The sequence below is a fragment of the Natrix helvetica genome, assembly GCF_964273705.1.
Source record: "Natrix helvetica genome assembly, chromosome: 4".
In the NCBI taxonomy this organism is placed as follows: Eukaryota; Metazoa; Chordata; class Lepidosauria; order Squamata; family Natricidae; genus Natrix; species Natrix helvetica.
Window position 1 is genome coordinate 53,979,454 of NC_138550.1, and position 26,640 is coordinate 54,006,093.

General features: G+C 38.1%; 1 protein-coding gene across 3 annotated transcripts in view; it reads right to left on the bottom strand.

The window, feature by feature from the left end:
- The window catches only part of RUNX1 (RUNX family transcription factor 1), a 201,347-nt gene that overhangs the window by 76,203 nt on the left and 98,504 nt on the right, over nucleotides 1–26,640 (bottom strand). For all 3 annotated transcript variants that reach the window (XM_081951300.1, XM_081951301.1, XM_081951302.1), the window contains 2 exons: nucleotides 24,437–24,693; nucleotides 16,495–16,651 (listed from right to left, as the gene is read on the bottom strand). In XM_081951300.1, coding sequence (XP_081807426.1) covers nucleotides 16,495–16,651; nucleotides 24,437–24,693 — 414 coding nt within the window. The remainder of the gene's footprint in view (nucleotides 1–16,494; nucleotides 16,652–24,436; nucleotides 24,694–26,640) is intronic.

The window sequence follows — 26,640 nt, forward strand, 5'->3', positions numbered from 1 at the left end:
CCCAAGATACACAAAGAAGGAACCCCACTCAGACCCATAGTCAGCTCCATAGGCTCACCTCTACAAAACCTAGCCAAATTTCTCGCCAAACAACTACAGCCCTATGCAGAATCCATCACCTCACACGTAAAAAACTCATTCCAGTTCATAGAGATCATAAAGAAACAAAACTTACAGCCCAGCGACCTACTCGTGAGTTTCGATGTTGTATCCCTCTTCACCCAAGTACCAATCAAAGAAGCCCTGACAGCTATCCAAAATAAATACAACCCCCCCAAACATATCCTAGATCTGACCAACCACTGCCTATCCAACACATACTTCATCTATAATGGACAAAAATACAAACAAATAGAAGGAGCACCCATGGGATCACCCCTCTCACCTGTCATTGCTAACCTCTTCATGGAACACTTTGAAACCCAAGCTCTAGAAAAATCAGATCACAAACCCAAACTCTGGCTCAGATATGTAGACGACACCTTCATAATCTGGCCACACGGGAAAGATAAACTGGACAACTTCCTCACACACCTCAACAGCCTACACCCCAAAATACAGTTCACCATGGAAACAGAAGCCAATAACCAACTCCCCTTCCTGGATGTCTTAGTCTATAAGAAATCCAATGGATCCCTAGGACACACCATCTACCAGAAGAAAACACACACAAACCGCTATTTGCACGCACTCTCACACCACCACCCAGCACAGATCAACTCTGTAGCCAAGACACTCATCTCCAGAACAAAACGCTTAGCAGACGAACAACACCTCAAAACCGAACTACACACTCTCACCAACGTACTAACAGCCAACGGATTCCAAAGAAACAATATCACTAACCTAATCCAAAAAGAAAACCCCACTAAAATCCAAGACAGTGAACAAGAAAACGGCAAAGCCCTCCTCCCATACATAAAAGGCACCACAGACAGAATCAGCAAGATCCTCCACAAACACAACATCAAGACAGCATTCTACACAAACCGAAAAATATCCACCATCCTAAGAAACCCCAAAGACAAAATAGAGTTAGAAAATCAAGGAGTATATGAAATCCCATGCACCACCTGCACCACCACATACATCGGACAAACCAACAGAAGAATAAAGGCACGCATTGAAGAACACAAAAACTCAGTCAGAAAGGAGGAACCAACTTCTTCCCTGGTCCAACACCTCAAAGCCACAGGACATGATATAGACTTTAAAAAGACCAGAACTATTGCCAAAATTGAACACTTTAACAACAGAATAATCAGAGAAGCTATTGAGATAGAAAAACGACCACACAGCATGAATAAACGAGATGATACCTCCCGCCTACCAGCCATTTGGAAACCCGCCCTCACTGACAAACGAGTCCCTAACACAAAGAATGATACCAGACCCACACTCGCGAAAACCACACAGGATGTCACTATCACACATCCACGCAAAAAGCAAGCCCAAACCCACACCGATAAAGACCACAAACCAGAAGCCGGACCACAAACCAGAAGCCAGACCACAGCTGCATTATTAGCCACTTTAAACCCCTCAGATCCATACATTAAGCAAACTGATGCCCACCACGGAGATGTGGCACGACCACAAACGCGAAGCCAAACAACAGTAAAGCAGCTCACCAGCTCAAATCCCTCTGCAACTCAGACTAACACAAGCACAACCAGGCCCCCACCCAAACAGAACACGCCCCCATCCAATCAGAGCACAGCCAAACTCCCATCCAATCAGAACACAGCCAAGCCCCCTACCAATCAGAATACACCTCCACCCAATCAGAATGCAGCCAAGCTCCCACCCAATCAGCACAAACCCCCACTGGCAGTTAAAAGGAGGAACCGGCTGAGATCTCACATTGCTCCTGGAAGCACCAAGCCGGAAGCACCAGCCTGAAGATGATGAATGAGACTTCATCGAAACGTCGTGAAGATACTTCCAATTCTACGCGGGAGAAAACCCGAACAACCAAAGACATACATACAAACACCCGCGAAAACCTCAGAAAACAAATATATATATATATATATATATAATATATAATATATAATATTATATACTATTATTTCATGAAGAGAGGTGAGGCTCTGCCTCTTGCCTCCCCTGACCGCACGTCCCTGAGTGTTACCCAATCTGACACCATCTAGAGAGATCTAGGACAACTTGCCACAGCTGACTTGCCACAGCCAATTCACCATGGAACAATTCAAAGCAGGGTGACTCAAGAGAAGGACAAGTGAATTGCAGCAGGCCTTGTCTTGTTAGGTTTTAACCTTCTCAAGTTAAAAGTCCTAAAGGCTGGGGTGAGCTGCAATTCTACGTCTCCCTGTCTTGAGTTATCTTGAGATGAATTTCCATGGCGAGTTATCCCATGGCAAGTTGGCCATGGTGAGTTATCCCATGGTGAGTTGGCCACATCAAGACGGCCATGAATTGTCCCTTTCTGCTCTACATGTTGGAACAAGCCTTTTCTGAGAATGATTATGGGTCACTTTCCAAGGGATTTTTGTTTTGTTTGATGCAGCGAACAGTCTTTCTCTCTGATGAGTAGGCTGGTGGGAAACTCTGGGAGTTGAAGACTACCTATTTTAAAGTTGCCAAAGTTGAGAAACTGCTACAGATTGGGTTGATGAACTAGTTGGAGGATGTTTATTTTCTTCCTGATTTACATACTCCTGACCAACAAAAAGTAGTTGCTGGATCTTAATCTCTGAGTAGTCAAAGTGTACTTTCATAAGTTCCTGTTGCTTTTTGTCAGAATGACAAAGCAGGAAGCTTATTCCTCACCAGAGGGATACTTTTAAAACTCTGCATTCCTGTAAGGTCATACCAGAAAGCCAAAAGATCCTGGCTGAGTGTATAGGGCTGCAGGATGTTTTAGTCTGAAAAGTCCAGGCAATTTATCTTTGAAAGAAGGTTCTGAATGAGCTGTTCTTCAGACAGCCTGTCCATACCTAGCCCCTGGAGTTATATCAGTCTATTCCTACCTTTAGCCTCTGTTTCTCAACTTTTTGATCCTTGTTGATCCTATACTGGAAATGAGCTTCTAGAAGAGATGGAGTCCCAATTAAATAAGCTACCCTGTTTCCCTGAAAATAAGACCTCCCTGGATAATAAACCCAATTGGGCTTTTGAATGCATGTGCTAAAATAAGCCCTCCCCTGAAAATAGGTCCTCCCTGAAAATATTGAAACACAGCAGCAGCCATGAGGTGACCATGCTCACCGCCTCCTGCACCTCAAAAATAATAAGACCTCCCTGAAAATAAGGCCAAGCACTTATTCTGGGGGTCAAAAGAAAATAAGAATGTCTTATTTTCAGGGATACACAATATCTATCACCTATCTATCATCTAACTTCTGTCTGTCTGTCTGTCTGTCTGTCTGTCTGTCTGTCTCTCAACTATCTATTTATGTATCTATCTATATACCCTGTTTCCCTGAAAATAAGACCTCCCTGGACAATAAGCCCAATTGAGCTTTTGAGCGCATGCACTAAAATAAGCCCTCCCCCGAAAATAAGCCCTCCCCGAAAATATTGCAACACAGCAGCAGCCATGAGGTGACCACGCTCCCTGCCTCCTGCACCTCAAAAATAATAAGACCGCCTGGAAAATAAGGCCAAGCGCTTATTCTTCGGGGGGGGGTCAAAAGAAAGTAAGACCCTGTCTTATTTTCGGGGAAACACGGTAGCAGTTTAGTCTTTCCCAAATTTGGAGAAGTATGTATTTCAACTGAAGAAATATTATACAATTCCATAAACAATTTATGCAAATGTATGTATTGGATGGGTTGGACAAAACTTCACAACTAACAACAACAACAGTGTGTTCTTTTTAGTAATGCAGTAACTTATTTGAACCATGCAATTGTCCCCACTCCACCTGAGTGCATTTTGGCATGGTGGTGGAATTATATAAAATTCCATATAGTTAAAATAATTAAAATAATTTTGATTATTTAACATGCATTGTTTATGTTGAAATCATATATACTTAGCCTCTTTCATATCAAACTCCTGAAAGCATTTTTAATCTCCAATAAATGACACAGTGAATAAAATATTTTTTGCATTTCTTGAATAAACATTGATGGCATTATCAGGAATTAAACAAAATAGCTTCACTGGTTGTTAGTTTACCAGAATTAGGTTGTTACATTGTGTTCTTAGCTCTGTGTGTGTGTGTGTGTCTGCAATTGACTAAGAAGCACAAAGAAGTTAAGTGAAGTGATGTATTGCAGGAATGGTTCAGACACTTCTGCAGCCAAAATACTAATTATTTTATCAGAACAGTTCTATTTTAACTTCAGAAGGACAACAGACTCTAGGAGAACATTACTTTCCCCAGCAGATCAGCTTTACAAAATGACTTCATCTAAAAACACACAAAGCATAGCTCAGAAGGCACACAAAGCATAGATCAAAAGTAGGACCTAAAGAAGCCGACTGGTTAAGCAAGCTATATTTTGATTCAGCAAGGTAACTTCAGCTGTTAAAAATTGCTAAGTTGTGCAGTTTTCATAACAATACAAAATAAGAAAAGAGTTGAAAAGCAGTATGCACGTTCACTCTTGTAAATCATAGGTAACACAAATCTGCAAGCATAGGTAGATTTACAATAACCGGGAATAACTCAGCATTTGATATGATATTTGTAGATGGGGCAAAGAGAGCAACCAAAAAACTTTATGATAAGAACAAAAAAGTTAATTATCAATGTTGATTTATTGGATGTTTTAAGAGCCCTCTAGGAAATAAACAACAGGATCAGTATATATATTAAAAGCATTTTAAAAACACAATAATATTAAAATAAATTAATATTAATATTATTTTTGGGATAAGTATTGGCTCAAGCATCCTCTCCCCATCCCTATTCAATATTCCAATGATAAATATTTTGCCCCAAATGCATCTGGGACAGCCTGAGTCAAAAATTACTGTTGCAGAAACAGGAAATAAACACCGATTTAATCAACTTTTAGTCCTCTAAAAGGGCAGTGCCATAGCCCATGCTTATATCTGTTTGATGTAATCTGATTCATGTATAAATTATCACAAAAATATCTTTTTTATCTTTCTATTTATCTATTATTGTTTTTCTCTTGTTGATGTTTCTTGGAAATGGGGCTATCTTTTTGGATCAAATTTAAATAATGAAATATTTCCATGGCGGCAGAGATTTCATATGTAGTGCATTATATTTTCAGTTCAAATAGCCTAATTGAGCTACAGTATATCATTTAGACACCAATCAACAATTTCTATTAAAATTTTGCCATTCTGTTATACTTGTCTTTCTAGGCAGTTATGTTTGCCCCATTTTAAGATATCCTTCATTAGAACTAAAGAAAATATGAAACATTTAGTACAGGTAACACTCTTTTATTTTAGTAACTTATCAACTTCTTTTAAAATACAGCAAATGATCTCTTTCTCCCATTATCTCATCTCTTATGTATAAACAAATCTTTAAAATCTTTAAAATTATTCAGTTTTGGCTAGCATCAATCCAATATGGGTTACCAGAGGTAACATATTCATTTTAACCTTGATAAAAATCAACATTATATTCCTTCCTTTTATTTTTAGCATTCTTGATGTTCAGTTTTTTTCAAATAAAACCTGTTTTCTTTCCAATCTGTACTGATCATATAATACTTCAAGATGTCGATGTCTCTTTCTTCCTGATTAAATGAAGTCACTGAGTGAAGTCACTGGTCAGTACAGGTTAGCCATAGTATGCCAGTGATACTCAGTTATACATCACAACCCTTGCCATTATAGCAGTGTTGTTGAAACACTATGTTGGTATCTGGAGGATCTGGATGCTATATAATAGACTCAAACTCAACTAGCAAGACTGAGTGGGTACAGATTTGGTGGCTATTGAGGTCCACTGAATTTCCATCTTTAATTTTGGATGAGCTGTTACTATTCTAGTCAGATCTAATATGCAATTTGAGGGTCCTCTTATATTCATGACTGCTATTTGAAGAGCACATAGTAACTGTGACTTGGAGATCCTTTTCACAATTCCATCTCCAACTGTACCTATTCCTGTTCTAGGAAGTTTTAATCATAATCACTCTTACCTTAGTCACCCATTTGTCTGATTTATTACAATGCTACACTAAACTATATTACACTAAAGACCACTCAGAAGCTACAGCTGGTCTAGAAACTGATGCTGTTAAATACTTACCAGAAACAGGATGATGATGATGATGATGATGATGATGATGATGATTGGTTGCAGAGTCAGCTAAATGTTTAGAGTGGCTATGGCATTTTTATCCACTATTGAATTCTGGACAAGGATCTGAGACAGGCAGATGATGTTAAAGATATTCTGCAAGATGTAAGCTGTTCCAAGTAAAGCTGCTCATTTTACCTCTATTTGGAGTTTTTTGTACTTTTGTATTCCAGACTTTTTTATTCAATTCAACTATCTTCAGGTGCTTGTCTGCTTAAATTTCCAGAGCACTTTAGTTTGTTTACCTTGTCTATTTGGTTGTCCCACCATTTGTTGCTTGCAGAGAAATGGTATTTCTTGTAGATCTTGTTGCCATTTTCTCATGTTGTAGCTTGTAGTCAGTCTATGTCAGAGGTGTCAAACTGGCGGCCTGTGGGCCAGATGCATCACATGCAGGCCACTCCCACCACGACTTTGCAAATGCAAAAAACATCATGATATGTCATGTGACGTCATGTGACGTGATCAAGTTTGACACATGTAGTCTATAGGATCTTGCAACAGCTAACTAGGTGATCCACTATTTCTTCAGCTTCTTTGCAAAGGCTACATCTTCTGTCTGTTGATGTCTTCTAAATTCTGGCTTTGTATACAGTTGTTCTTAATTGTTGGTCTTGGGTTGTTGGTACTGTGGAGTAATTATGGCATATCTCAGTGCGCTCATATAATAATGCTGCTCCATGAACTGCACTGTTTACCAACATGCTTCTGGATGCAATTTAAAGTTGCCTATAAATCACTTCAAGTTATAGGACCTGGGTTATTTGCAACACTGCCTCTCTCTGATTACTTCACCCAGCCAATAAGCTCTGACACAGTGGGTATGCTCCAATCTTGTCATTCAAGCAATGTCATCTGGCGGGAGATGCGCCTTCTCTATCGTTACACCTGCTCTCTGGAATACGATTCCTGAAATCCCGATGGCTCCAACCCTACCTGCCTTTCAGAAGGCTCTTAAGATGCTGTTTTTCCCCAAGGTGCTATTTTGGGAGATTCTATATTTATTGCTTTTAGGTTTTATGAAGTTGCATTGGGAGTAAGGTTTTATTTTTGATGTTTTCTTGACTTTTAATGGTTTCTTTGTGGTTATTAATTTTTTATTTATGCACACTGTCCTAGATTGTAAGATTAGATGACCGTATAACTGGGTTTAATAAATAATATTGATTTATAATAAATAGTGTATGATTTTCTACTTTTTGACCATAAATGGTAGCTAGCAGTATACAAATGTAATGAATAATATATAAAGTATTTCTGACACCATACAATTGCATAGCAGCCTTATAAGAAAATATGCACACCTTTGTAATTACAAACATTAAGTTTCCTTCCTATTTGAGTGTAACATTACACTTCAAAGGTTATAACTTGAACACAGCTATACTTTTAATAATTCTCCTACTCTGGAGCAGAAGAAAGTATAATGCTTTGCTGATAAATTCGGTAGGAGTAGAGTTTGATTCAGAGATGTTTTATCCTGTCACACCAAAAGTTAATCGACATGAAACAACAAAAAGTAGATGGCTGCAGCTGTGTTTATTTTTCATTTAATTATTATGCATTTATCAAAAAGACAAAAGATAATTGCTCATCAGCCTCTTTAAAAAAAAATCCATCGGGTGGTAAACTAGCTGCTCTACAGTTCCCAGTTGATTATTTTATACCCTACGAACTCTTGTTTCTATCTATGAAGGCAGCCACTAATATGATTTTTGTAGAAAGTCAACTTAACAAACACTGATTACCCAAGAAGGGTGAACATGTGCATGAGACGTACCATATAGTTTTATTAGGAATTATGTCCCATTACCATTGACTCCCACTGATTGACAAATACATGTAACAAGGGCAGGACCTGAATACAGGTTGCATTTCTCTATTATGTTAAGTCAGAATTTTGACTTAGCACAAACAGCCAGTATACTGCTGCATGCACTTAAGCAATCTCATTAGGTTTTTGCTGCAAATGGGAATAAGTAACAAACATAATGGAAGTATTTTCTAAGATTTTGTTTTTACTTTAAATTGGAATTCCTGCCTTTTCTGTCCAAAACAAATCAAAAACTTTGGATGGCAAGTATAATCTAAGGAATCTAATTTTGCCTTAGGGAAGGACAACAAACAGATTTATATGTGGCAATGAACAATTAATGGTACTTCTGCAGCTTCTATTTTCTCCAGCAGGAGAAGCACAGCAGGGCTTATTAAGGAATATATAGTAACTCACTACTCTTTCAAGCAAGATTAAGTTTTAAAAGATTCTGAATTGTTGTGCAAACTCAAAGTGTGGAGAAAATCAATGGGCAGAATCTCTAAATGAACAGGCGTACTAACTGTGTGCAATGGCATAATTATAACTGTTTAGGTCAACACAATAGCACATATTCAAATATGGAACTATAACTGCATAAAGCAGACATCCTATTTTACTGTGAGAAGCATGATCTACTATAGATCAGAGGTGGGTTGCTGCCGATTCGGCCCGGTTCGGTCAAACCAGTAGTGAAATTCAGACTTGGGTCGCAGAACCGGGGGCAACCCAGGCCTGCCACGCCCCCAAACCGGTTCCCTCGCTGCTGCTTGGCCATTTCTGTTTTGGATTTTAGTGACTGTGCATGCGCAGTTCACTGTAAATTGTTCTGTGCATGGATGCAGAATAATTTACATTGAATTTTGCATGTCCGTGCAGAGTGCGTCTGGCACATCGGGGTTGTGAACCGGCTGTAATGCTGGCAGCAACCCAACCCTGCTATAGATGCAGACTGCTGTTTACAAATGTACAATTGTATCATGCAAATTTCCTGGAATGTTTGACAAACTGAAGATTAAAACTATGAAATACAGGAAGGAAATGAAATAAGCTTCAGAAAACAACCTCCTGATCTATATATGCAAATATAATAGTGGGTGCTTTCAGGTAGACTCGCCTTCAAACTTTTAATACGTTTAGGGCTTGAAAGGTTAATACTAGTTATTTTAATTGGTTCTGGAAATAGATTGAGGAATATGACAAAGAACTGACATAATATGATTGTGAGACAACATCAGATCATAGAAATGGATTTAATTTTTTTTCAATAAGACTCAAATATACATTACTATGTTTGACTATGTCAAACAATTATGATGCATACCGCATGTAAAGTTTTAAAACCATGTACGAAGAAAAGTACTCAATTCTGGAAATGGTCCAATACCTTTTGGCTGTAAACACCTAATAGATATTTAAATTGTCAAATTCAGCCAAATACTGAGCACAGTCAATTCAGCATGTTTTATTCAAGCATATTCATGTCATATACAGGATGTGGGGTGGTTTTTTTTTACTTCATTAGAGCTTTCGAGTATAATCATCCATTTTAATATAGCAATAAAAGATATTCCTGAAGTTCATATTTCTCATCATATTCATTTTACTCAATACTCTTGTCCAACATACTATCAGAGGACAGAACGTGTACGAACCGGTAGTGATGGCGGTGGGGGGCTCCGCCTACCTGCCCGGACTCTTCTGTGTAGAAGCATTGTCCACATGTGCAAGTGAGCGCTCGAGCGAACCGGTAGTAAAAAAAATGGAAACCCACCACTGCTACCTAACTAAAGAAAAACAGTGGGTTCAATATATTTCACTTTCCATAAGGTGACTGGAAATATATTAAAGATACTATAGTAAAAACATATACACATATACAAATTCCTTCTTTAGGAGAAAAACCATAAATGTATAATGTGAGATGTTACAATTGAAGAATATCTATGAAGTGTTCCATATTAATCCCTAGTGATTGACCCTTTCTCCCAAAATTATAGTGGGAATATGAACATTTCATTCTCCTTCCCTTAACATGTACTCACAAGCTTCAAAAGCTAAAATCCACAATATTAATTACCTAAAGCCAGGCCTATCACATCTTTGAATTATGCTACAAGAAACAACATAAAATGTTTTCTACCCAAATAGGCATTTTATCCACATTCTACAACTTTCCTTTATACTGGGGTTGCTAATCATAATAATCAGTGTATAATACATAGGTAATTAGACAACACAGAGATTATGCTTCATTTTAATTTCACTTAAAGATGCTTGTAACAATTTTAAAGGTGTGATTACTGGGGATGTGAATCTATAAGTGTGTGTTTGTATGTGTGTGCACACCAGTGGTGGGTTCCGGCCCGGGGTCCTCTACATGAACATGCATGGCGCGCACATGTGTCTTACCATCCAGCAATGCCTCTGCAAGCCTCCGCAATGCTCCAGCTGCTCGGCAGAGCATCGCGCAGGCGCTGTACGGGCCATGTGCAGGCGCTGTATGCACCATGTGCATGTGCGGAAGCGCCAAAGGGTTTAAAGACAGGTAAGGAGCACGGGCAGGAGAGTGGACCCTCCAGAGCACCATACCAGAACAGTACCCGGTGCTCCGGCCAGGCTCCAGTACGCCTCTACCGGGGTGTACCACTGCAACCCACCACTGGTGCGCACAGACATGCTAAGGCAGGGGTGTCCAAACTTGGGAACTTTAAGACTTGTGGACTTCAACTCCCAGAATTCCCCAGCCAGCCTGGCTGGGGAATTCTGGGAGTTGAAGTCCACAAGTCTTAAAGTTCCCAAGTTTGGACACCTGTGCTAAGGTGTTAACAGTAAATGTGAAACAGACTGTAAAATGCAACAATAAGGAAACTCTACCCTAAGTTTCCTTCAGATAATATGTGCTGCCTAAAAATTAAACAAACAAACAAACAAACAAACAGAAAGTATTGATGGTCAAGGTGACTATTTTGACAATGAAAATCAAGTAAATAATTGCAAGTAATACATACAGTAAATGTAAAGAGCACAGCAATTCAGATTAGTAAACAAAGGCTGCTTTGTGAGGATCATGCTTTAGAGAGGACATACTTCCTGTAATTGTTGGTATCTCCTTAAAGAAACCATGCCTTTTTCTAGTTTCACAGGATAGTTGGGTGCTCCCAGAAAAATACAGGTTTGAATTAAGGAATTAGCAACAGTGTACAATGACTCTCTTTCATGTGAGCCAGGAAAGGGTCTAATTTCTTTAAATATGTACTAAGAGGTGAAACAGGGGTGCCCGTGCTTTCTCTACAGAACATTTATCCCCTTTGGATCTGATTTGCAAAATATGCCTACATAAATAGCAAAAAAAAAAAAAAAAAAAACTAGAACAAGGAGATAATTACTGAAAAGTTAGTAAAGATGGGAAAATATATGAAGAAATTTTAAAAAGTTGAAATGCTGGAACAAAAGTGGTGGTTGGTATGTTTCTGCAAGAATATTCAATGCTTGTGGGGGGAAAAGTAAAAATAGCTAACAGTCCACTTTGTTGTATGCCTTGAAAAACAAAAGGAAGTTAGATGTGGGTGGACTGGGGTATTCAAATAATGTATGAGATAAGACAAGATGAGACAGGGTCAAGAATGAGTGTATACTGAATGAAAGCAGTTGAATTGAAAACTGAGCGACCAGCACTGAAGACATACTGTGAGTCAAAATGATTTAGTGACATAAAATGTTGAATGAAGATTGAATTACAAAACAAATTGTTCAAGGGAGAGTGTGGTTGAGGCGAAGGAGAACACAGAGGTATTTTGGATGAAGTTAATAAAAAAGATTGAGGTGAGAAGTGTAAAAAAGCCAGATATGGATACGAACAAAATATGATCAAAACAAGCATGCTTGTAAGAATCAAAAAGCATGGAAAAAAGCAGTGAATGATTTGGTGTAAACTATTTATTTATTTATTTATTTTAGTTTGTCACTCATGTGCAAGATAACAGGAATAAGAATAAACATGAATAAGAACACAGGAAATGGATACAAATAAATGGGGGACAGTAGGACAGGGATGTTAGGCACACGGGTGCGCTTATGCACGCCCCTGCTACATGTATCTATATTTCTTTTTCTTACTTTGAAAGAAGTGAAAACAAACTATACTGTTAAAACTGCAGTCTTATTCACAGGTATTTAGCACTCTGTTCCATTCACCTAAATTTATTTATTTCTAGATATTTCTATGTTAGGCTATAAAAGATATTTTTAGTTTTCAAAGCTAATCGAACAGAGGGATTTAAACTTTCAAGCATATACATTATTCTGTATGTATCTACCTTTGAGAAGGAAATAACATATAATTAAGTTTTAATGAAATTGCTAATGAGAAACATATTAATGAATAGCATAAGTGTTGGGCTGTTGCAATCTTTTGTGTAAACTGTGCACCACCGGGGGCACCATATGAAGGAGGATGCCAATAGCAAAGTTTAAAAAAATCCAATGTTTATAATGATAGTTCAGTGCACTTTGGCACAGCAAAAACATTTCAAAAAAAATAAATTAAATTAAATTTATACACAAGGGCAGCTTGCATGCCAGCAGCATCCCTATCTATGGAATTGCTTGCTTTCACTCCCTTGCATTTTATGTAAAAGCAGTTTAAAGCAAATAGAATAACTCCATTCCATGTTGATATATAAAAAAGGGAATATTCACAATGTCTAAGAAAAATTCAGGTGAAAGATCTGCTGCATGAAAATTATCACCTTTAAAGCGGACATTGAAAAAAAACAAACCAGAGAATATCTAATATAAAAATAGTACCACAGCACTAAACTAGTCTATTACCAAGCTTAATTGTTTTGGTCACATTTTGGACCATGTACTTAATATGGTTTATTCATATTATCATTTTTTTAAGTACTAGCATTATGTTTAAAGAAGCATCAGACGTTTCTACCAGGAGTTAATTTTCAAGTTTTGTGACCTTTGTTGCAGCTACCTGATCTTGACACTTTAAGCCAATGCAATAAAAGAATACCAGAAACCATGCAGTCTAATGCAAACAACCACACCTTTGGGAAATAGTTCAGAACTGTATGAATAAACAAAAGCATATATTACTCACTCACTCAAAATTGGTAACGTCCATGGAAATTAAACTTTCAAACTGAATAGTAATAATGAACTGTTCCCCAAGATTATCCTTTCTTTAAACTTCTGTTGACAAGTACAGTCAATCTTTATTTGAATGCATGCTTTTGTACTTAAGCAATCAGTATAAGAGCTACTGAAATGAATTAGGATATATATTTTTTTCATTTTCATCTGAGCAAGTCCTATTGGCTGGCATTCTGAAGTTAGCAATTGTACAGACTATGATTTCTAGTTTAACATTGCAGAATCAACTATCAAAGCACAGGCCTACTTTTATTAGCTTATCAAACACTTTGCCAGCTCTACATTTAAATCTTCAAAATGTTTTCTAAATACTCTGAATCATAATGAGAATTCCATTTACTGAGAAAGTGCAGCCTTTCATACAAGTAAATACGTTTAATGACTGATCCTTTTATACATTACAGCATCACTTGTGTTTTCAGTAAATGGATACAATTTTGTCTGCTTTACCCTATTATTATTATTTGTTAGCCTCACCAAGCTACAGTACCAATTGCAGAAATTTCTTCCCAGCAATTATCTCACAAAGGCAGCCAGATTTAAAAGCCCTCAGCTTCTGCATATCAAGGTAAAAGGCAACAAGTGCATTTCAGAAAAGAAATATTGGAGGAAAGTGTATCAAAAATGAAACCACTTGAAAAAGTGAGCTATAGAAAACTCAGAGGGCTAATCCCAATGTGATCAAATGAGTTTCATTAGCAAGAAGCATGAATAGCCTAGCTATCTAGTCTCCTAACTTTTATGTGTAGCTATATTTTTCCTTTCCTTTTCTTTTAGTCATACTGTATATGCAGTTCTGGTTTCTCTAGTCTGAGATAAAAGTGATGCATTCAACAACAAAATGTTTTTCAATGGAGACAGAAGCAGTACAGGTAGTCCTCAACTTACAACAGTTCATTTAGTGGCTTATAATCATTGTTCACAATTACAACCTTTGGAACATCTCCATGGTGATATGATCAAAATTCAGATGCTTGGTAACTTGTTCATATTGTGATGACTGCAGAGTCCCTGCAGGGTCATGTGCTCACCTTTTGCGACTTTCTGCCAAGCAAAGTTAATGGGGAACCCAGATTCACTTAACAACCGTGTAACTAATTTAACAACTGCAATGATTCATTTAACAACTGTAACAAGAAAGGTCGTAAAATGGGGCAAAACTCATTTAACAAATGTCTCACTTAACAACATAAATTTTGGGCACAATTGTGGTCATAGGTCGAGGACTCCCTGTATCTACAAGTCAACTATAAAACCTGGTAACTATTCAAATACATCCATGCAGTTTCTTGGCAACATTTTCAGAATTGGTTTGCCACTGCCTTCTTCCTAGGCTGTGAGAATATGGCTGGCCCAAATCCCACATATTGATCACTGTATCAAACTGGGTTTCTACCATCACTGTACATACTGAACATAAACTATTTCTTACTTCAATCTTAGTGACTTGATTTTGTCACTTATTTTAGGAGAAAATGGTTCTTAATATAGGATAAGCTGTCAAAATTGATTTTATATTACTTACTACATTTGGTGGGTTGTATACTTGCTTCTCTACCACACGGAACCAAAGTGACCTAGTTTATATATAACATTATGTACTAATGTCTGAGTTTGCATATCCTCCAGATCCAATTTAAGAATTGTTATTATAGTTTAGTGGTATGTGTAAACTTGTCCAAGATAATTTGTAGTGGTTATAAGAAGAAATTCTACTGAATGTTGGAAAAATAGATAGTGACAATAAAAAGGTTCAATATTGGAACCAATTACCTCAAAAAGTGGTAGACTTCATTGAATATGTTCAAGCAGAACCTAGACAGACATCTGTCACACATACTTTATTTGGATTTGGACACTGAGAAGGGGGTTTGTCTTGATTGCTTAATTGATTCATTTATTAAACACATTCATACTGTCCCAATTCAATCATGGACATAATTTATAGTAATAAAAACATTGTATATAAGGGGAAAAGGCATTAAAAATAAAATACCCACAAAAAAGCTAGATTATATTTAAAATGAATCAAATCAATTTCAACTGTGCTATTAATTCCAAATACAAGATAAACAAGAAAAACTTTTAAACTACTTTGTAAACTACTCAAATGTCACCTTTTTCAAAACAAATACAGCAGCCCAATGATTTATCAGAGAGGAAACCTACATTGTTAATTTCATTTCTTTTGTATATATATTCACAGACAAAATAATATAAATAAATATAATATAGAATACAAGGGTAATAACTGGGCATTGCTTTAGCTGCCCCGAGTCCTGCCCGGAAAGGGAGCGGCTAATAAATCCAAATTTATTATTATTATTATTATTATTATTATTATTATTATTATTATTATTATTAGCTAGGCGAGATTGACTGAAACAAGTTAATGATTACTAAAATAAGTCCCATTTATTCAATTATTTTTTCTAAATCTGAATCCAGGCTCAAGATTGTGCATTAATCTTGTATGTGTATTAGGGAACAGGATCCATAGAAATCAACGCTAATGTATCTAAATCAACAAATGTAAGATAAGTTGCCAATCTACCATTATATATACTTTCACCCTCATACCCTTGGAATGACTCAGATGTATCTATAATAATAAAACAAAATTTATTCATTTATTTGTAAAATTTATTCGCTGCCCATCTTACCACAGGGTAACTCTGGGCAGATTAAAATATTAAAAAGATAAAAATATACAAAGCCTAAAAGACATAAATAAAATAAAGATCCAATTACTGAGCCCCAATTTAAAAATGGGGAGAAAGGGAGTAAATTGAGAAGCAGGGAGGTTGGATCTGTTATTAATGTATCAAAACACTCATGTGAAACCCATCCGTTAGAGGCATATGAAAACTGGCAGAGCCAGGATTTTAAGCTCTTGCAGAAGGTCAGGCGGGTTGGAGCCAACCTCCATCCGGAGAGGCAAGATGTTCCAAAGAGCAGGAATTATATTTTTAGATATCGCCATATTTTAACTGCCAACCTTTTATTATGCATTCTGGCTAGTCACCTTTGCTGCATACATATTTTGAAATGTGGAAATGATGAATATGCTACATTAATCTGCAATAATTCTATCAGCCTCGTACATGCTGAAATCCTCAAAATTGTACTGAAAAGAAATGACAAAAAAAAAATATTGTGACTTGATACCTGCAACAAAGGGCTCCACGAATAGAGGGTCTCAATATTTTTTTAAAGCTAACATTTTATTTTTAAACTATAAAAAACTTCATACCTCTTCCACTTCTGCCGACAAATCTTAGATCGTTGAATCTTGCTACTTGATTCTTCATGGCAGCAGTAGCATTTCTGAGTTCTGCAGAGTAGTTTTCATCATTTCCAGCCATAACTGTGACCAAAGTCCCATCAGGGACATCTCCTAATGCAACCACCTAAAAAAGTAAATGAAAAAATACTAAGTTTCTTTTAAATAATTTGAGTGTTAAAAAATGAAAATGAATTAGAACCACTTTGCACAAAATAAATATATAGAGATGCAGGAGAAATCAACTAAGCAAAGTTCATTTTGGGCCAGGTGAAATGTGGTTTAAGTTATGCCTCACATTTCATGATTATATTCACAGATACAGTGAGTTAATTTTTATACCAGTTTGTTGAATCAGTCAAGTAGCTCATTTCATACTTATTATTAAGTCATAATTGGTGGGTGTGCACATCACACAAAGCCAAAAACAAACAAATCACGTAAATGCTAAGTATAGCATGGGAGCCCTGCCATATATTTCAATGGCACTCTAGACTAAAACTTGATTCATTCTACTACAAAAATAAATGCCGTTTATTAAAAATAAACAACAAATGCATATGCTAATTTAGCAGAATAGAAAGAGTACAGTAATCCCAAACAGTTATGATTCTGCAGTGATAAAAGGGATCTCACACATAAACTAACTTCAATGAGACCAACAAAAGAAAAAAAAAACACTAACAAGTTGTGTGCAAATGCTGCACATAAATGGTTGGAGAATGTACAAAACCAGCAAGAAAGAAATTATTCAAATTACACAAGCTGCATCCTGAAAAGACTTGGAGCTACAATCAATATATTAACACATTATTGTTTTTTGATTCAGCAGATAGCACTGCATACTGGATATAGCTCAAGAAAGAAGCATCCTTATTGTGTAGTCTCCATTTATATAAGTTAATGTAAACAAATTGTTTCAAATAAATAAATACCCTTACTATGTAATTACTGAGTTGGAACCACATCTGAAGTACATATAGAGTAAAACCCCTGATTTTCAATTAGTTTCTTCTAAGCAAGGTGAAGCCCACATTCATATAAAAGAAATTGGTTTTGAACATTGACAGATGCAAAGAAGATAACACTATTGCATTTTTCTTTTTGTTTCCTGACTAATAATCAAAGGAACTTCCAAACATTTTCAGGCAAGATCATAAATTGCAATCAGAACTATCACTTCATGACATTCAGACACTCACTTTATTTCCCATACACTTTTTATCACTATACTTGGATCTTCTGAAACAACTCTGCAAATCATTCTGACTCGTTTCCAAACTAAATAAAGGCTAGATGCTCACACAATACTATCATTTAATGTTTTGTTTGCTTTTGCCTAAGCATGATATATAGTTCCAACCATCATGGTTTACTGCTGTGAATGAGTCATACTCTAAGACATACCCACCTATCCATGGTTTAAAAATCCTAATGAATGAGAATGCTTAGACCGTTTGAAAGTACATTACCCTGTTCTATAAGGCAAGAAGAATAACAACTTTAAAGATTTTTTTACTATTAACAATGTAGTACTTGCATCACATCAACGGCAGTGAGTTGTTATAAGGAGATTGTCAAACTTGCTTACATAAGATGCTTACTTACATAATGTGTTAATGAAAAAAGTTTTATCAAACTGTAGCTCTGGTGATTTCACTCTATATTTCCTTTAGCTGTGATAGAGAAAGTTTGCATTTTCATTTATGCTCGATTATAAATAGTCTTATGCATAACTTTCTATAACAATAACCATCTTATTATTGAACTTACATAACCACTTTTGTAATTTATTCTATATGGTATCCAGCCATATGCCTTCCAATTATGCAGAACTTTAGTTTTTACTTTTGTTATTTTTCTCTTTCAGAGTGTTCTATTATACCATTGTTACTTCTGAGAGTTTAACTTTATCACAGTTGTACATGAGCACTAAGTACTAATAGCTTAGTTCATTCACTTTTTTTTTCCATTTATATTTCTCTGAATTGTGACAAATTTCACTGAACTGAAGCTCATTCAAAATCAGTGTAATTTGGTATAACATAAATAATTAGAACTAAGACATTGGAAATTACAAAACTCAAAGACCTGCAAATAGAGGTGGCAAAGGAAACCAAAGATAGCCCCAATGGTTATAGGCACCTTGGGTGCAATCCAAAAATATCCATAGCACTACTTGAACACCATTAGTATTGACAAAATCACTATTAGTCAATGGAATAGCTTACATCCTGGGACAATACCTTTAATATTATTGAACAAAAACACCTGCCTATTCTGAGTTCTTCAGAAGCCGTCAATAGGTGGCAAAAATGCCAAATGCAGTCTAAACATCTGGTTGACTATGGGACCAACCATAATTTATTAAATGTAGATGACTCCTGCTGATTCAGAGCAGTTTTAGAAATATTTTCTCTTCCTGCATCAACTGAAAGCCACAATCTATTTTTTCACATTCGCCTGCTACTACTCTTGTCTTCCTTTTTAACGTATTTGGGGTAATAAAATAGCAGTGTAAAATTTAAAAGAATCAGACAAATGTTTTAAGGGGAAATTAATGGCAGAAAAATCCCAGGACAAATTCAAAATTGTTTATTTCAAATGATGGGAGCTGTACAGTAATCAGAATGACCATTCTGGTTGGGAGAAATGAGAAGTCTTATTTAGGATTGAAGGCTATCTAAGGATGTTATAATCCTTTGGTCAACTCTATCTGAATGTAGTGTGTAAACTCAGTCATTCTAAGGTTAAATGTACAGAAATGAAAAAAAATTCATGCTACCTCCTTAATTCATTATTTAAAGTTTTATTTCTATCCTCATCCTCATCTAATAAATATTAAATATTCAAAAACTTCTGAGTAATCCAAATATGCAAGAAAATCTGTAAGCTGCACAGAATGGCCAGGAGTCAGGCAGCATATATATTTAATAAATTCATCACCACCATCATCATTTTAGCCATTGCCTATCCCCTGCAGGATGAAGGTCTCTTCTGCATGTTGTCAACTTGTATGGTCCTTTGCTTTCTTTTGCTAATTGGGCCCGCAATATGAATAAATTATTGTTGCTAAGATTAGATTTGGAGCTTTTCTGGCTGAAACTTTTAGACATTTCTAGCATAAAGAATTCAAGATATATTAGACAACATGACATCGGGTTTTTCAGGAGTATTCCTTAAGTTACAATAATTTATATTTTCAGTGGTGAAAAACAGTTAAACTAAGAAAATTCAGCACAATATTTGCAATAAATGAACAATATTCTAGAAAATATTAATACTGTGCATGTTTCTTAATATGAGTGTTATAGCTTTAAAAGATCTCAAACACATTTTCCTGCCTTAAAAGTACTGAGCATATTTGTTAAACTCACCATGTTTATTACATGGTGAAAAATTTCTAGTAAGGCCTTAGCAAAAACAATAAGAAAAGATCTGTAGGCCCAGGAGAATGTGACTGGTAATTAAAGCCTGTAAAAAAGTCAAAGAACACAAACATTTACATTATAAAACAGACTAAACAGATAAGCTAGAACTTGCTGACTGGAGATAGTTAGCATTTGGATTGCTGAGTTTACAAAAATGGTTTTTATGCAAACTGGATGGAATATCAGATGTTTAAAGCAACCATGCTATTAAAGCCTACTAATTGGAATATTAAGTTCTCCCTTTAAGACATTTGAGGCAAAGTAATTTTGTGAGATACTTCATTGTTATCAAATCAAGTAAATAATAATATTGCCAGAAAACATTTATCGTTAATTCTAATTAAAAGCAAAACTAATTGAATATTTGATTTTGAAAGACCATTTCTACAAATAGATCAAGAATTTATTTTATATTGTGAAATGCTTTACAAAACTTTGGCAAAAAGCAAACTCTTATGGATCCAAGTTTTTCTTCCTTATATTATTCAAGTATTTCTGGTAATTCTCCATCGACTCAATTTTGGTAAAAGATTTGGTTATGACTCTATGAAGGAGTTACTGTTAGGAATAATGACAGGTGCAGTCAGAAACAATAATCAAAATGATTTGATGCTGAATCTTACAGGACAGCTGTTTGGAGTACAAAAATCCTGAAGAAATGGAATTGAACATTTCCTTGTTTCTCACTTTAGCCACTGCTTTAAAAAAAAAACCAGGAAGGCATTCCAGCCAAAATATAGTGATTATTTAAGAGCTGTGCTCAACTTTGAAGATAAAAGAGGAAGCATATTCTGGCCGCTGTCAGCCGGTAGGGAAGTGAAAAAATTGAAGCACAGCCAAAGGTGGCGGTGGGGCGGGGAGAGATCCTTGCCTTTTAAGAGCCTCTTGGAAGGGAAATATTTTGTGAAACATCTGACAACTACACCGCGGTCTTCTAACTAAGTCGCTTCTTCACGGCTCTACTTTTAATCGCCGCTAAGATTGCACTGGTGGTAAAAAGGGGAAACAAGCAGTTTTCGGAGACAGTGACTTGCATTTCTTAATGAAGAAAAATCAAGACGCTTCGGTCTAAGATAAGCGGGACTTGCTAAGCTCTAGGTGCAGAGCAAGAATTTACAGAGATCACGCGTGGGACCTGCCAGGAAAAAAGGCTACCCAGCATTCTGCCCTTAGCCACGCGGTTGGATCCGTCCTAGCAAGATTTGGGGCACAGTTTACACGTGTTGTAATTATTCAGACCCCATTCTATCCTGTGCACTAGCCCGCGATTCTCCAAGGGAAAGCTGCACAAACCGCCGTCGCGGAAAAGTGGGGGAAGGCTTTTTTAGACAACAGAAATCATTAATCCATCCAAGACATTTCAAAAGAAAAATAGCAACGGGGGAGGTGGGAGAAGATGCTTTCCGGCCAGCTAACAGGCTCGAGTAGCGCATGTTCTTTTCCAAGTGCATTCAGTATGAGTACAAGCACGGTGGCAGGAAAAGTTCACGCTCTAGAAAAGTGTGAGGGCACAAGTGGGAATCGGAGAAAAGGCGAACAAGGCGCAGGCCTTGATTGCGTGATGAGACAGGTTCCAAGTAAATGGGGAAAAAATGATTAAACCAAAAGGCAAGAAATCGGAGTCTTCCTTTGCTAAAAGAAAGGGGTGGAGAAATACACGCGAGTGAATGTTATTCCACTGATAAAATACCTATCAACAGGTGCGAGCCCATGAAATGATTAGCGGGAGGTTTTAAAATCAAACTATACAGGATCTGGGCGCGTTTCTCGCTGTTAGGCTCGCACTTCCGCTTTTCAGGAGGAGGCCGAGAAATCATAACCCCCAGAGCAACTCTCTGAAGAATACCGAACGACTACAAAGTCGTTATTTTGGAAGAAAGCTACGGCGCTTTTCTGACACTTTTTTTTTCTTTTGAGAAGCCCCTCCGCCGGATTTGTCCAGGCACGTTGGATGTATTAACAGCCTTAACTCATCTGACAAGATTCTGTTTATCGCATTGATGGGTCACTGATTAGACACGTGTATTAGTAGCTGCTGGCTAGGAGATCGGTGGGAGTTTATGCGAGGTCCACGTAGACTTGCAGGTATCAGAATTAAAACGCTATGGGTAACTCTTTGAATTGTTACTCAGTACAGAACTCTCCTTTTCGTTCTTGCACCTAGAAGCTCGTTTGTCAATATACAGACGAGTATTTATTTCTGAATCCTAGAATGTGCCTTCTGGGTCGCCTCAATTTTAAGTTTATATCACGCCCCACTCGTCGAATAAAAAAAAAAAAAGCAAAGTCCCTGAAATTATTAATTACTTTAGGGAAGTGCGGTTTCTACTACAAGAAGTCTTGGTTTTTAGTTTTAACCAAATTGCAAATACTAGACACTCCCCAGCTTTGGGATACAATTCTCAGATATTTTTACAGATGGGCAATTGGAAAGGGTGGCCGTTAATTGTTTTGTTTGTTCGTTACAAATTCAAGATGCAGAAAAACATGCTCTAGACCTGTCCCTTCGGTGGAATTGGATCCTAACATCAATCAAAAGCCTATAATTTTCGCAGTTCAAGCATTAATTCTTTTATTAGTGTCATTATGTATATTTTGCTTTCTCCGAGTTGATGTAGCTAAAGTCGTAGGCTGAGTTGTTAATGAAGGGCAACCATGGAGACAGAGTACTTTTAAAGTGAACTTTTCTCTTTTACTCTGATTTTTTGAACATGGAGGCCAACGTTTTGATATATGAAATAAAAGGAGTTAATACTCACTGCTTACCATAGTTCAAAAAAATTGTTAACATATTTAGGAAACTCATTTCATTTAGCTTTTGAAAATTACTTTGTAACAAACTTCTAAATTTCCAATGACGACTCAGACATTTGAATTCAATAGTCTTTAAACTGATCACAGGAAATCTGATCTGCTTTTAGATCCCACAAGTCTGCCTGGAATTCAGATACACGAAGAGCATGTGGCAACTCTGTTGCAGTTACCTACTCCACTTGCAGGTATGTCATAGATATTAAAACGAAGAGCTTAAATATGACATCAGTTTATAGATCCCAGTTCTTCTGTTTAACAGTCTTAGGAGTTGAAGATACTGGTAGTAATTCATTTTGATGTCACTGTCAGCTGGAGACAGGGTAGGGAAACATTTTGACTTGGCATGAAATCTTTTGATCTGATCCACCTTCCCTTGAAATATTTTCCAAGATAATTATGTATGTCATAATCTGCTTTCCAAGAACCTCTTGGCATGAAATCTTTTGATCTCTCTTGTTGGTCTGGTGGCTGATCCCTGAAGGTACTGATATAGGAAGAAACCCCACTGCATCCACTGATTGCTCTTAATATTGTCTGCTTTGGATACAATAGTTATAGTCTCAACATCAGGTTGTTTGGGTTGAATGCATCAAGGTTAGGTAAAAAGGATACTGTAATCTCCATTGGCCAATTGCCATGGTCTCTTCAAGGCCTGCTGATTATTGCAATGCTTGTCCTTAATAAAAAGCTACATGGTCTTTCCTAGCATCCCTCCTGGCATTTATGTACTTAGGCAAAAGTGCATCTTCATAAGGCTACACAGATGGTGTTGACTATGAAGAGCTAAAGCTCAGAGTACATGCTGCCACCTTACATAGTTAAAAAGAAAAAAAAAGTTTTACAATGCACTGGATCAGTCTAATATAAATTTCAAAACAGTAAAAAAAATAGACTTAATGCCAATTATAATGGCACTATATGAAATTGCAATACAAGCCTGTTCATGGAAGTGACCCTGTTGTGTTGGCAGCATACTCTCAATATAGTTTGGACCTCATATATCTTAAGGTACATTGAAAACTGGGGATTATTCTGAAAAAAAATGCATAGGGTTGGGCTGTAAAATTGCAAAGTTTGTTCCCGATAGGTGGAAGTAGAATTTATTTCACAAAATATTCTTGGAATTGTTTTTTCAGGGTGAGAATGCTTGCACATTTTTTTAAGTAAATCTCATCAATTTCCAGAGCACTTTTCTACATACATGAAAGGGAACTGATTCCTTGGAAATAAGACCTATTGAAAGAAATCAGAAGAGTTGACAAATTCTTTTTGCTGCCATTTCTTACCCTCTCAAAACCTAGCCCAAGTCACAAATGCTTGGCATAGAGTACAAATGATTGGACGTCAGTGGTGAAACTCAGAACAGCAACTTGCACTTTTAGCTTGCAAAACTAATGACAGCTGTAGGAGTAAGTGCCATTGTTATCAGTAGATCATACTTGCGATTAAGTACACATAAATGGCATGGCTGCAATCCTAAAGTTATTGAGGATTTATTTGGAATCCTCCCTCAGTATTATATCTTCCCGAATGAATTGGGAGATTGGCTGTCCGCTGCAAAAGGTGACAGAAAAATCGCGTCCCCCCCCTTCTTTACAATGATCCCGCAATTATACTTCTGTAGTGATCTCTCCCCCTCCCCAATTCCTTGTCCCCCATCTTCCTACCTTGAAAGCGATCGGCAGAGTCTTGTTGCACCTCCAATGGGTCGGCAGGACAGAGCAAAGGAAGTTGGGGCTGTCGGTGCGGACCAGTTCTCCCGGATGATCGGCTAAGACATCCACCATGCTGCGATCTGCGTTTCTCAGCTTCCCCACCAGGGCGCTGCTGCCGTTCTCTTGGCCGACCAGCGGCAGCGCGTCGCTCATCTTGCCCGGGCTCAGAGTGGTGGAGGGCGGCGTGAAGCGGCGGCTGGTGCTGGTATCTACGGGGATACGCATCACAACAAGCCTTTTGAGTGAAAAAGGTCCTCAGAGGGCTTCGGATAAAGCGACACGAGCGCAACTCTTCAGCCGGCGGTTCTCGGGAGACCAACATAAAAAGAAAGAGGCTTAGGGTCCCGGTGTAGAAGGGGCAAACGAAGCGAAGCCACTCCAGGAGCGAATTTGGACTAGTTGGACAGAGCAGGGGAACGCCGGGGCTTCTGGTCCTGCCAGAATTAACCCAAGCATCCAGTTTTAGGTTGCTCTTCTCTGGAAATCTATGTGTGTTCTTCAAAAATTAAAAACGGCCTTATAGATTTGGACAAGTTTATCTGCTCTCCACCCCCTTGGGGAATTACCAGTGTTATTAAAATCAAAGGTCCTTCCGAAATCCCACACACTGAGAAACGTTTTGAGCAGAGGAAATGTTTGAAACAAAACCACCCCCACCACGCATACACCCAGAAAAAAGGAGAGGGAAGGGCTTAGACTTTTCAGTAGTTAATTTCCCTATTATTTTCCGAAGTTCATAGTCTTCCCCTCCCGCTGCTCCTAAAGGCTGCCTAGAATTCAGATCAAAGCATCAGTCTCTTGTCACAAACATGGATGGGGGAGAAAAGCGGTTAAAAAGAAACTGGGGAAATAGGCTGCAGAGGACGTGAGCTGAGGTTTTCAAAGGTCAACCGGCTATCACAGCATTATATAGTGTACTTCATCAAATATTTACAGCTGATTCTATAGAGAATTTAAACACAACGGAACTCCATTAATGTTCTCCAGCAGCCTCCTTTTCTCCCCAGCCAGAGCAGCCTTGAACCCCAGTGTGAGTAGTTTGCCTCGCGTTGTTCTTAAGCCTCGCTGTCCCGGTTTCGCAATGCTTTGACTAAATTACTTAGAGCGGCTGCTTGAATTCAAAAGTCTCTTGTACAAGTCCTGAGATGTCAGTGTGCCAACAATCTGAAGCGCGCCCGGAGGGGAGGGAGGAAGAAAAAAAAAAACCCTTTTGGTTGGGTTGTGGGTTCTTTCTGTGGTTAATGTTCGCAGCAATTTTAGAAGACACGAGTCTGAAGTCACCCAACACTCTGTGGCCGCTGCGTGAGTCACTGCCAACTGTGGAGGAAAATATCTGAAGTAATATTCCTCCAATTCACCCACAGGGGCCGGCTTCTCAGCTATGGTTTAACCACAAGCAGGTGGAGCTCTGTTTTCGGGACCGCCGTTGGTTTTCCCCCTCATTTCTCAGTCCTCCCTTCGCGCGCCCTCCTTTAACTTCGCAAATGGAACGTTAACTCGAGGCTGAGCGGTACAGGTCTGTTTCTTCTCTCAAACAGGACTAGCAACACGCGCGGTGGCCAGACGAAACAAGACGCCGTTCCACTGTAAAGAGCAAAACAAGACAATCCCCCCCCCCCCCCGAAGTACGAATCGGCCAAACACCGGAGCTTCCTCCTGGCAGAATTCGCGTTCCCAAAGCAGAAAAAGTGTCCACGTGTTCACCAGACGCCAACGGCAAGCTTTCCCGAGGTCTGCTCCCCGTACAGGCCAGTCTCTCCAGCTGTGTGTGACCTTCTGCGAGGCGCTGTTTGTTTGCTCATGCTGATCTGAAGAAAGCCTGGCTCCCCCCCTCCTCCCCCTCCTTCTCCCTCGCGCCTTCTGGCCCTATGAATGGAGATGACTGGAAATGAATTTGCTGTTACAGTAAGAGAGTCCAGAGGAATGTCATTCCCTCAGCTCTTTTGCATAGGGGAGGACGCCACCCAATCAGAGCGCTTTCCGGTATTAATCAGGGCGCGGCTCCAAGCCGCGGGGCTCCTGGAATTGGCTTGTGCGCCGCCGCGAAAGCTACTGTAAAAGCCCCAAACAGGCCCCGCGTCTCAATGGGACGCCGCGGTCAACGGGAGGCTTAGCCCAAAACCGTGTGTGGTGGCGGCTGTGCTTGTGTCGGGGCT